The 12192-nt window shown below is 46.8% G+C and overlaps 2 protein-coding genes across 3 annotated transcripts in view; one reads left to right on the top strand and one right to left on the bottom strand.

Moving 5' to 3' along the window:
* Positions 1 to 5198, bottom strand: LOC121457734 (alpha hemoglobin stabilizing protein). 2 transcript variants are annotated; one of them, XM_041666680.1, is made up of 4 exons: positions 5087 to 5198; positions 842 to 1028; positions 597 to 671; positions 1 to 360 (listed from the first exon to the last, which is right to left on the bottom strand). In XM_041666680.1, the coding sequence occupies exons 3-4, from the start codon at positions 669 to 671 to the stop codon at positions 127 to 129; spliced, it is 309 nt and encodes a 102-aa protein (XP_041522614.1). In that variant the 5' UTR covers positions 842 to 1028; positions 5087 to 5198; the 3' UTR covers positions 1 to 126. The 2 variants fall into 2 exon arrangements, with proteins under 2 accessions (XP_041522614.1, XP_041522613.1); XM_041666679.1 differs by lacking the exon at positions 5087 to 5198 and adding an exon at positions 2180 to 2356.
* Rusf1 (RUS family member 1) overlaps positions 4493 to 12192 on the top strand; it is a 20031-nt gene continuing 12331 nt past the window's right edge. Inside the window, exons 1-5 of the mRNA XM_041666678.1 lie at positions 4493 to 4561; positions 5132 to 5584; positions 5785 to 5899; positions 10838 to 10883; positions 12152 to 12184. Of these exons, the coding sequence (XP_041522612.1) occupies positions 5294 to 5584; positions 5785 to 5899; positions 10838 to 10883; positions 12152 to 12184 (485 nt within the window). The 5' untranslated portion in view covers positions 4493 to 4561; positions 5132 to 5293. The remainder of the gene's footprint in view (positions 4562 to 5131; positions 5585 to 5784; positions 5900 to 10837; positions 10884 to 12151; positions 12185 to 12192) is intronic.

Raw genomic sequence — 12192 nt, forward strand, 5'->3', positions numbered from 1 at the left:
TCAGCAAATTCGTATTGGTCTTTATTGAGATGTCAAGGTCCAGCAACGCCATGAGAGAATAGTCTGGAGACACAATCCAGAGCCAAGACTTCCGGGTTCTTAGACATGATACCCTCAACCTTTCGGCTATGAGGAGGGCAGTTCTCTGTTTGAGGGCTCTCTGGTCTTCAGAATGGTCCTATATTTGGTCAGAAACTGACTGCCCAAAGTGCTCAGCTCTTGCTGGAGTTCTTGCAGTGCCTTGTCTTTTTCCTGCTGCCCCCCAAGCACGTGGTTCTTGTAATAGTTGATGTACAAGTTCACCCAGTCATCCACCACAGTCACCATGCTCTCTTCGGGAATGAGAGGGTCATTAAAGACCTGGGGGCAGGGAGAGAGGGGAGAGATTGGCCAAGGAGAATGTGGTCAGTGAGACGGAGTGCCAGGACGGCCTTATAAATGCCCACAATCTCTTTTCTTGGATTTGCATTCTGCTTCTAGACATTTGGACCAATGCCACCATTGCCCTTACAGTTTCAAATGAACCTCCTCGCCTCCCCTCCCCCCGCCAACACACACTCTCTCCATCTGTCTTTTCAAACAGTGCCAGGGCTCACCTGCTGATTCAGCAGAACGTTAAACTCCTTTATCCCTGTAGAAATCAGTTCCTTATTGGTCTGGAAAGGGGCCATCTGTCAGTTAAAGAAAGGAGGTAAAATGTATTCTTTTCCCTCACACCGGGGTATCCTCCCCAGCTCTCCCCCACCCCAAACATCCCTCATGGCTGAGAGGGACACCTCCTTTCTAAACCTTTCAAGCCCTGCTCTGTGTGGAAGTCGCATTTCTCCCAATATAGGCTCACCTTCAAGTCCAAAGGTGCCGAACTTGCCTCAGTCACACTCTTCGGGGTTGGTGTGTCCTCTGCACTGAGCGGGAGGTAAGCAGAGTCCAGAGCTAGCTTAAGACGGAAACGCCCTGCTTTGAGGTCCTGAAGGAGCGTGATAGGTCGTCCTGGGGTGGAGATGGTGGGTGGTGAGGCTTCCCTGGAACTAGAAAGATAGAGAGACCATAAAAAAAATAGATAAATGAAGACAGAAAATGCAAGAAACAAACCAGGAACACATATATGCTTGTCCTTTTCCCTATAATCCCAAGCCAGTCTCTGACTTCTAAGGAAATTAACATTTTCTGGACCCCATTACGTAATGGGCATTTTTGCATTATACACAGTGTAATGGCATTGGTTTCTCTATCTACAGCATCCATATTCAGAGCAGTTTAGAAGCCAGACTACAATCCCACATTCAGGAGGCATGGAAAGAAGAATCAAGTCAAAGGCCAGTCCCAATTCATATCCAAACAAAACTTTGTTCTCGAAAAAAGACGTTTATGCCACATTCTTTGCCATTTTATGTATTCTTTTATGCCAGACACTTCTTCAATCATATATTAAATATTTATCATTATAAAAAAATCCCTTCAGAAAATATAGGATATATTGGGGCTTTTTCAACTACAAAGAAAAATGAAATTATGTCTTTGCCTCAGGGGAGCAAAAGAATCTTTGAATACTTGCCACTACCTCCAAATAATTCATAACATCTAAATAGTTATGTACTGGGCTGGCAAGATGGCTCCTCGGTACTTGCTGTCAAGCCTGATGACCTGAGTTCAATCCCTGGGACCCACATGGTAGAAGGAGAGAAATGATGCCCAGAAGTTATCTTTTGATGTTCATATGCAGGCCATGGTGTATATGCATCTCTCTCTCTCTCTCTCTCTCTCTCTCTCTCTCTCTCTCTCGCACACACACACACACACACACACACACACACACAAATAACTAATTATCTAAATAAATAGGTAAATACAGTATGTACCACTTACCAAATTTGACTTAGACACCTACACATATAATCTGTTTAGCCCTCACCCCTCACCCTCACCTATCTGGTATGTACTAGTGTTGTTTCCACTTTTAAGATGTGGAAATTGAATGCCAAAGAAACAAATAATTTTCCTAAGATCTCACACTTACAACCTTGCATGCCAAGCAAGGCCGTTGAATGAACTCATTTACAGAATGTGGCTTTGGGGTTTGGTTCATTCACAGAAGCTAGAATAAAGAGTATGGTAACTTGACTTCTTCCTTCCTCCTGGGAACTCAATTCTTCACAAAAGTGCTAATGTTTATCTCAACCTTAGACAGACTCTGCGTGGGGTCAGATACGGAGGCATGGGTGGGCAGGGTGGCTTCTAGCCACAGTGCATGATGAAGCCAGCAGTCCTTGAGAATCAGACGTTTCCAGAATGGAGTTGTTATCCAGAGCAGTGGCCATCCAAGAATGCCAGGCTAGCAACAACGACATCTTCTTTTCTGATTTAAAGAGGAAAAAAGAAGATGCTTTTGGCAAATTCCTACTTTAGGGCCAGTTCCCTAAAGTAAGCCAGAAGGAGGAGGACAAAGAGAAGGGGTGAGTTTGGAGAAGGGAAACCCTGTAGCTTAGACTCCCCTCCTGACTCCATGGAGCTCCCCCAGAAGAGAAAGACGTAAGACTTCCCCACACTTATGCTGTGTTCCGACTGTACTCCTGCCCCGCCTCAATGGTCTTACTCCCCGGGTCCTTAGAGGCCTTTTAGAAATAATATTCTAATCTGGGGAAAGGTGAAGGACAGAGAATTTCTTCTCGCAGCGTTAGTGAACCAAGCTGTCTGCTTGCTACTTGACAAAACCAATGACTCGGGGAAAGTACTTGGGCAAAGAAAAAAAACTTGTTTGGAAAGCCAAGGAAACAAAGAGGCTAACTCATGCCAATAAAATCATCTGGTGTGGAAGGGCTTTGTAGAGAGGGAAGCAGAGAAATAAGCAAGAAAGAGCTAACCACTGAGGACATTTTTATTTTTTTTTTATTTATTTATTTTTTTTTGGTTTTTCGAGACAGAGTTTCTCTGTGGTTTTGGAGCCTGTCCTGGAACTAGCTCTTGTAGACCAGGCTGGCCTCGAACTCACAGAGATCCGCCTGCCTCTGCCTCCCGAGTGCTGGGATTAAAGGCGTGCGCCACCACCGCCCGGCCCTGAGGACATTTTTAAAACAAAAACTTGATGCTGGCTGATTTCCTGGTGCCACTTCAGAGGCCTTAGTTGGTTTAGTTACTCTTAATCTTGATGTTTTCAGCCTTGGAAGGGAAGGAAGCAAGTTTAAGTCAAATCAACCTTGGTCTAGATAAAATAGCTCTTAATGACTAATATATCTGCATGCAGATTTGGGCAGAAATGGTCTGGATCAAGATTAAGGTAGCAAAGAATGCAGAGACCTGGTGAAGATGACGTTGTTACTGGATCTTGCTCTGTTTCCCCTCAGTGTCCCAGTCCTTGTGTTTTCTATTAAGTGAATCCAGGTAAGACACACAGAGTGTAGCATAGAAAATAGAACTTTGTGTGTAATAATAAGGGTTGAGGATGGGCAATGGCCAAGGAGTCATAGTAGAGGAAAGTACTCTCACAGAGTGAGCATGGACAGAGTCCAAAGAGACCACTGCAGAGGGCATGCTCTCAAGGGGTAGGAATTGCAGAGGGCATGCTCTCAAGGGGTTAGGAATTGCAGGGGGCACGCTCTCAAGGGGTAGGAATTGCAGAGGGCACGCTCTCAAGGGGTAGGAATTGCGGGGGGCACGCTCTCAAAGGGTAGGAATTGCGGGGGGCATGCTCTTAAGGGGTAGGAATGGACAAGGGTCAGGGGGACTGTATGTATCAGCCTACATGTTTAGGGGGGCTATTACAGGACAGCTGTAAATGACCGAACAGCACTTGGCAGGGTGTGCTGGGGCTCTTTCCTCGGTCCAAGCTCACTTCCATTCTTGGCAGAGCCTTCACTCTTTCTTAACGAGTTATCTACTTCTCTTCCATGCCTAATTTCAAAGGCACAGTTTTCTCCAGTTTCTCCTGGTGGCTGCCAGGATCTCTGCTCATCCTGTTCTATGTTTCCCTCTTAAACTAATAAAACTTTCCTCAAGATTCCTGTTCATTCCACTACTAAATTCTTTTATTAAAAAAGATTTTATTACTGCCTGCCCCCCCCCCCCGTGTGTGTGTGTGTGTGTGTGTGTGTGTGTGTGTGTTTAAGAGCACATCCATGTGCTTGCCTGGGAGGTCAGGAAGAGAGCATCTGAGCCCCTGGAGTTGGATTCACCAGTGGTTTGTGAACTGACATCAGCACAGGGAACCAAATGCTGATATTTCTGGAAGAACTGCAGGCGTTTAACCACTAAGTCATTTCTCAGCCTCTAAATTCTTTTAATTAGGGAGCCGAAGTTCCCATGGGAACTTCAGTTTCCCCAGTAACAAAATAACAACAAATGCTAGCTAGCAAAGAGCCCTTCTGTGCTGCTGGTGAGAATGTAAACTTTTGCAGCCACTGTGAGAAGCCAAGGGGAAAACAACAGAAACCACGGCTTGGTTACCATTCTGCTGATGTAGGTATACAGCTAAGGACGCCATGTCCTACCGCAGACATATTGGTACCTCTGCGTTTACCACGGCAGTACTCACAACAGCCAAGGGATGGAATCGGCCTGGAGCTCTGTCAGTAGACAAATGGGTAACAAAATATGGCATTATGGTGGAATTTTATTCTGCCACAAAGAAAATCATGACATTTGCAGGAAAATGAGTTTAAGACTTTCAGAAAGACAAATACCCCCATGTTTTCTCTCATATGCAATCCCTAGATCAGCACTTTTATATGTGTGTATGGGTGTGGGAGGAGGCATAGGTCATGAAGTTAGAAATGGGACCATGAGGAGGGAAGAAGGGATCTTCAGGAGAGTAGAAAGACGATCGATATCATGTGACATAAAAGCCACAGGCTTGGGGTGGGGTGTGTGTGTGTCTATCTAGTAGGGATCAGGCAAGGGAATGGGGAGGCGGGTGGTGAAGGAGAGACAATAGGAAGAAAGTATGTATAATAATGCTATAATGAAGCTCATTAAGTCTCAAGGCAATTTTAAGTTTTTCAGAAGCTATATTGTCCTGGGCCTCACTGAAAAACAAAAGAAAGAAAAGAAAAAGGGCACTTGGGACCCAGAGAAGGATACTTTTCAAACTTACACAGCTAAAAGTTTGAGATCTGATTGGTGACAACTATTTCCACAGGAAGGCACCTCTCCCTCTCCCGACTGTGGAAGTTCACGCAGTCTGAGTTCAAGATAGTATAGGAAGATGATTGCCCCTCTGCGGCCGCCGTAGCCGAGCAGGAAACGTTATTCGTCCGGCTTTTTGCCGCGTTGGACTTGGACCGGCCGGCTGAGCCTGGGGATGGCTGACTCTGCGAGCTTGCGAATGCAGCTGTGCACGGAACAGTTCGGCTCCCGAGCCCCGCGCGGCTGCCGCGCTGCCGCCGACGGGAGCCTGCAGTGGGACGGGGCTCGGCGCTGGGGCTGGCTCTCCCGGGCCCCGACAGCGAAACCCGGGCAGGAGGCGGGAAGCGGGGCACCCTGGGCAGCGCTGCCCGCGCTTTCGGGCCTCAGAGCCGTGCTGCTGCCTCAGGGCTTCCCCGATAGCGTCAGTCCGGATTACCTGCCCTACCAGCTGTGGGATTCGGTGCAGGTGCGGCAGGCCGACTGCCGTGGCGGGTGGGGTGTCGGCGGTTTATAGCTGGGGATCTGGGGGACAGGCCCCTTCGGTCTGCATTTGCACATGGAAGGCTGGCGTGCACCAGAGTCCTGACAGTTTTCCAGGTCACACACCACCGCTGAGAGCTTCCGTGTTCCTGCGACCACCCCTCACGCCGCTTCTTCTCTCTCCAGGCCTTTGCTTCCAGCCTCTCCGGCTCCCTAGCCACCCAGGCAGTGTTGCAGGGCTTAGGGGTAGGCGATGCAAAAGCCTCTGTTTCAGCTGCCACGTCTACCTGGCTCCTGAAAGGTGAGCCCGAGCCTGGGAGCCTTACGTGTTGGTCTCTCACACACACCCGCTTTCTCTCTGTAGCCTCTGATTCCTCCACTGCAAACCCTAGTACTGCCGTTCCGCAGTGTTCTGACCTCCGACAGTGACTCTGGTGTGTGTTTGTGAGTGGTCTGCTGTTTGATGAGACAGTACACAGAAGCCGCGTGTCCCCATGCCTAGAACAGTATTCTCATTGCGCGTTGAATATGGTCATCAGTGAATGAGCCCAAAAGACACAACTTGTTACCCTTGCAAATTTCAGAATCTGGATCCCTCATCCTTAAATTAACTTTAAACCTACTTTGTGCGGAATTGCGTAAAAATGTAGTTTATTACATAAAGCTGCCAGCTTCTCAGGATGGTGAAAATTAGATACTTGAAGAGGGATGTAGCTGGTCCTAAACTGGTGTGGTTAAAATGTATTCTGACTCCTCTGGGGTAGAAGACAGTGCTGTGGGTGATTATTACGGTAACCACGTGCCGAGAGTGTATAGCTTTTATTTAAAAAAGTCACCAAGAAAAAAAGATAATTTAGCACCATGCCACCTAGAGAGTGAAGCAGAGAAAAGGGAACTCGCCAGCCACGTGTTTCACACTTAGGAGGGCTCACAGTCTTCTTGCCTCTGTCCCTGCTGCTCCCAGTGGTATTTGTAAGGGGAGTTCCCGCTGAGCTTTGCAGCTGGTTTGATGCCTTGATCTGCCTTTTGTGACTACTACCTTTTATGTCCCTTACCTTCTGGTTTGCAGTGTGTAAATCTTACCTGAGTGTTTCCTAAAGATTCAAAGCCCATGCAAAACTTGGTTGCAGGAGGATTCAGAAAACTGAGATGTCCTGTGGCTGGGAATTGCTTTGGCTTTTGTCTCTTTGGGGAGTTTTGGATAAGAGGTTTTGATGTGCTAAAGTGTAAACTTTATAACAATAAAAAAAGCCTACAAAGCTACTGTCAGTTCACGGGAAGTTGAATCCCCTGTGGCCGAAAAGGCAAAAATCATCCTAGAGTGACCCTGTTTCTTCCACGGACCTGCGTGATCCGTGAACCAAACACCCAACACAACAGGTATTTAAATGAAACCTAGGGGCAGGCGCATCCAGTGGCCTGGCCAGGTCTTTGGAGAGCCTCCCTGGACCCATTGGAGATCCGAAGGCTTCTGTGTATGCCTAACTGCTAGAACTGGGCACACTGCTACTAGGGGTCACCTCTTGACAGCATTGTTAGAGCAGAAGTGATCAATGGCGGCTTGTCCTCATTGTCTTTAACAATGGCAGTGCTAATGCTAGGTGCTGGCCGTGTTCTTCTACAGCACTCTTCACATTGGCTGATTAGACATCATAGTAACCGTAGGACGGGTGTTGCTGTTTTCCCCCACTTCATAGCCACAGAATTAGAAGGCTACACATAGGTAAGTTGTAGAGCCTGGATTTGAACACAGGTGATTTAGTCCTTTTCACAGAAATCACACTGTGCTGAATTTCATCTTTCCCGTTGCTCTCCTGTTACCCACCTTTCAAAGCTGCAGTTGAAGTCTGGGTCAGTATTTTAGCCGGTATCAGTGTTTAGTGTCATTTCTAATCATCCCCTTTTTATCACCAGCACTATCATGCCTGTCTGGTCACTGTGGCTCGTGGGCCTCACAGCTGAGTGGGACTGTTGGTGACTTTTCTCCCTTGGTACCGCCCATACTTCTTTCAGACACCGTGAGAGTTAGTCCTTGTATTATTGGCTTATATGTACTGAACCATCCCTGCCTCTCGGGGATAAAGCCAACATGATCTTTTTGTTATATGGCTGTATTCTGCTTATAAATATTTTATAGAGGATTTTGCATCTATGTTCATGGGGGAGATTGGGCTGTAGTTGCCTTTTTTTGCTGCGTCTTTACTGCTTTTGGTATTGGACTGACACTGGCTTCTTAGAAGGGGTTTGGAAATGCACCTTCTGTTTCTGTGTTGTAATCTTTCACTCTAAGGTTTTGTCCGTTCTTGAAGACAGGAGATGTGTCTTATAGGTTGGTGGATTTTGTTCCTTAGTCTATTCAGCTAACCTATGTCTTTTGATTAAAGAGTTGAAACTATTAACATTTAAAGTTATTGTTAAACAGTATGTGATGGTCGTTGCCATGTTTTTTTTTCTGTTTACTGTGTTTCAATAATTATTGCATCATTTGTTTTCTTTTTATAATCTCAGCTGTGTTGATTCCTCTCTTCAGTCCAAAACATTGCTTCTGGTATTCTCTGTGTGTCTAGTTTAGTGTACATGGGCTCTTTTAGCCTGTTTCTCCATGCTTCAACTGTGGCAGACTGTTTGGCTGGGTATAAAAGCCTAGGTTGGCAGTAGGTCGAGGGCATTGCCCCAGGCTTTTCTGGATTCTGAAGTTTCCGTTGGGAAATCAGTTGTTATACTGATGGGTTTTCCTGTATACGTGACTTGTGGCTTTTCTCTTGATGCTTTCAGTAGCTGCCCTCTGTTCTGTATATGAAGTGCTTTAGCTATAGCATGTCCTGGGAGTTTCTTCTCTAGCCTCGTCTCTTTGGCGTTCTGTGTGCTCCTTGTATCTGTATTGGTTTATCTTTCCTTTTGTTAAGGAATTTTTCTTCTATGATCTTGTTGAAGACCTAGTTTATGCCATTGACCTGGAATTCTTGTGTATTTGTTCCTATAATTCAAAGATCTGGCCTTTTGATGGTGTCTCACGGTTCTTCCATGTTCCTTTTATATATTCTTATTTTTTGCCTCCTTTGCTTGTATGATCTACTCCATCTTCAGACCTTCTACTTGATCCGTTATACTTACAAGGCTTCCCTCCTGAGCCTTCTAATTAGGCTATCGAGTGTTTCAATGCCATCTTAATTTCAGCTTGAGTTCTCTTCAATATTTATGACTTTTCACGGAATTAATATTTCAGATACTGAATTGTCTCCATTAGTGTTTTCTTGGACATCATTCAGGCACTTATCGTTATCCTCTTTAGGTGGCTTTGAGTCTTTCTCAAGCTCCTTGAATTCTTTTCTAAAGTTTGTGGTTCTTTTATATTTGGTGTCCTGGGTTCATTGGAGAATATTTCTGGAGGACTACTGGATTTGAATGGGGACGTACTCTGTTGACCTTTTATTTTGTTGTGTTTTTATAATGTGTCCTGAACACGTAGATTTCTTTCTTTGGTTGTGTGTCTGACGTGAGATTATGGCCGGCCTTCGGTTGAGCTGGCCCAGGAGCTTCATGCCTGAACCAGCGGATGAGCTGCTGGACCTTCAGGTGTGGAGATGCTGTGGAGGATGATGGGTCAGGGAACCTGAAAGGCACTGCCTGGCACTGCCCATCCAGACGCAGCCTGCAAGTGTGGCAATAGTGCTGGTATGGCTTGGGGTCAGGAACCCGGCAGGCACAGGCAGTTTGCGAGCTGTGCGTCCCAGTCTTAACTGCCCCTCCTTTGCAGGGATTTAGAGTAGATCCACATATAATTTGTGGATAGGTGATTACCAATTCATCATTAGACTGAGAACTGTCCAGATCTTCAACTCTGCTAATTATAAGACCGAGAAGAGGAAGTGAGAATTAAGATTCCTGTTCTGGTAGATAGTATTGACTTTCAGATCATAGGTAGGACATTATGTCATTATTTTACCATACTGCCAGTCTCCAGACTGTGATGAGGGCCCTAGAGGCTGCTTTTATTGATCCACAGACCTCCCCTTGCTTCTGTCACAATATATATATTCTCTGTTGATGTAAGTAAGCAACTAAGAGGAAGAAATGGAGTCTGTCCCAGTGACTCCCTCTGAATCAGTAATAGTAATCTCGCCATATTCAGAATTAAAATTTGATATAATACAAAAATCTCAAACATAAAAATTTTGTTTATAATATAATTTTTACTTGAAGGAAGAAGCTCAAGTGAGTTTTAGAAATAAGATACCTCTCAAGTTGCTTGGGAGAGTATTCCAGGGCCAGGCAGGGGACAGAAATGAAGCAGACGGCAGAGGAAAGTGTCACACACATATTAGCTTTGGAAAGACTGTAGTGGTGAGGGAAGGCGACCCCGTACCCCTCGAGTCCAGGGTTCAGTAAAGAAAGGGGAAGTTCTGCCTGCAGTTTAATATGGCGGGAAGTTCCCAACTGACATCCCACAGCCTTCCCTTTGCATCCTCCACTTAAGGGTCTGTGCCCTCAAACCCAAACAAGATGAGTCCTCCACCTCTTCAGCCCATCCTTCCCAGAGACACCTTGGGAATCCCTGGGAGGTTGCCTGGTTCTAAAACATTCCTTCCTGGCAATCCTCCTGCTCCACCTCATGGAAGCTATCTCTGCATAGGGACGGGCAGAATTAGCAGATGTTTGCTGTGGGTCACACAGTCTTACCTTTGGCAAAGCTTCTCGGTTCTACCATTTTGCTATAGGAAGGGCGGTGCACTAGACAAGATTTTGAGTAGTTGTGCCAAATAGACATGTATTCCTCACCCTACAGTTGTGCAGCTTCTTGAGAGGCGTGCTGTGCTGTGTGCAGTTTCTGTGAATTAGTCTGTCATGCAAGATCGCAGTGCTAAGCATCTATCTCTGTTATCCTGTCATTTTCACTATCTAATGTGCCACTGGGTGGCTCTACCAAGGTTTTATGAGTCCCCTTTACACGTCTGCATCATCTTAGTGTTTTGCTGTTATTAACAGCATTGCAGGCTGAGGCTGCAACTCACTTTATAGGGTGCCTGTCTAGCGATGCTGCAGGCAGTATTTCTTGTCTACTCTGTACGTTGGCACATAGTTCACGCTTACAAACCGAAAAGCTGCTGACCTCAGCGCACCCCCCAGAGTTTGTCCCGAGGGCAGTGTGACTGGAAGTGAATCAGCCACTTCAGCGCCAGTGTCTGTCCTGCCCTGCAGCTCCTTCCTTGTCCTTATGACACCTTCTTCTCACCCCCAGATTCCACGGGCATGCTGGGCCGCATCATCTTTGCCTGGTGGAAGGGGTAAGTGTGTCTCTCTTCCCAGTCAGCTGGCTCTGGTAGTACTTCCCAGTGGCACTGGTAATAATACAAGCCTTTGCCTGTTGGAGAAAGTTCAATGGAAAAAAGAATCCATGCAAAGTGGTTACCGTTTTGTGTCCCACTTGCATTTTGTAGCATCCCCAATCCCTGTAAGCACTGGGGAGGACCGAACATTTTGGAGATGCGAGTCTGGGAATATAGCTCAGATGCAGAGCACTTGCCCTGCCGTGGGCAAGGCCCTGGGTTCAGTTCCCCCAAACTGAATGGAGACAGAAGAGGTAGAAATATCCTAGGCCTGGATATGGGCACCCAGCCATCTGTCTTGGTCTTCCTTCCCGCCCACCTATTGTTTTGTGAGCCAGGAGCTAGCTATCTGTAACCTACAGTTATACCAAATGTGGTGTGAAGAGTCCCAGGTATGTGGACTTTGCCCTACTTACCTTTGAAGGAGCAAGGAGGAAAGGAGAAAAGGGGGGTGACCCAGGAATAGCCTCTTCAGAGGTTGCCCAGAGAGCGGGAGAACAGCCAGGAAACAGGAGTCAGTAAGGGAGAGATAGGCAGTGGTCACAGATGGGGGGTCCTCCCAGCTAGGGGTCATATTTCAGGCAGCAGTGATGGTGGGAATAAAACACTAGTCAGAGAAGCAGGTACAGAATTACCTTTCCAAAGGGCTTCCTGGGGAGAGCCAGCTTCCCGCCTTGCAGGAGACCAGCTAGGAAGGATATAATGTCCTACCAAGAACAGTGTAGTGGTGTCCGAATAGAAGGGAACAGGCCTTCCCTTCCAAACCCAGAGAGAAGCCAGGTGAGGAGAGATGGTGGCCATGCATGTGTAGTGTGACAAGGACAAGAGGAGACCAAAGGGAACACCTTCAAATGCCCCAGACAGAGATCTGACTTTCATGGATTTTCCAAGGGGTAGCAGCGAGTTTCACACCGTGTGGCTGAATCTGCCCAGTCTGTTGCTCAGGGGAATGGAGCCAGAACTAGATAGGGGCTTGGGCTTATTCTGCAGCTGAGCTGGGAAGGGCTGCGAGGCTTTACCGGCTGCTATCACCAAGCTGCAGCAGGGCGTGACTGATACCTGGGATAGAGGATTTGTGATCTGACAGTGCCAGGGCCACAGCTGTCTGGTTGAAAGAGTATTTCCTTCCCCAGTCCTTTAGACCTCATGGTGATGTAGTGCAGTTCCTTTACAGCCCACAGCATTTTCCTTTGTTCTAAACTGTAACAACCTCTTATCCCCAACAGGAGCAAATTGGACTGTAACGCAAAGCAGTGGAGGTGAGAAG

The sequence above is a fragment of the Microtus oregoni genome, unplaced genomic scaffold (genome assembly GCF_018167655.1).
Source record: "Microtus oregoni isolate MIOR12 unplaced genomic scaffold, Mior012 000016F_ref0000370, whole genome shotgun sequence".
NCBI classification, from domain to species: Eukaryota; Metazoa; Chordata; class Mammalia; order Rodentia; family Cricetidae; genus Microtus; species Microtus oregoni.

Excerpts from the sequence above, each read along its gene's own strand:
- LOC121457734 (XM_041666679.1), bottom strand. The coding sequence starts at position 2,217 with ATGCCTCCGTATCTGACCCCACGCAGAGTCTGTCTAAG. Across the intron at positions 1,029-2,179 it reads CCACGCAGAGTCTGTCTAAG|TTCCAGGGAAGCCTCACCAC; the intron begins GTTGAGATAAAC and ends CTATCTTTCTAG. Across the intron at positions 361-596 it reads ACGTTCTGCTGAATCAGCAG|GTCTTTAATGACCCTCTCAT; the intron begins GTGAGCCCTGGC and ends CCCTGCCCCCAG.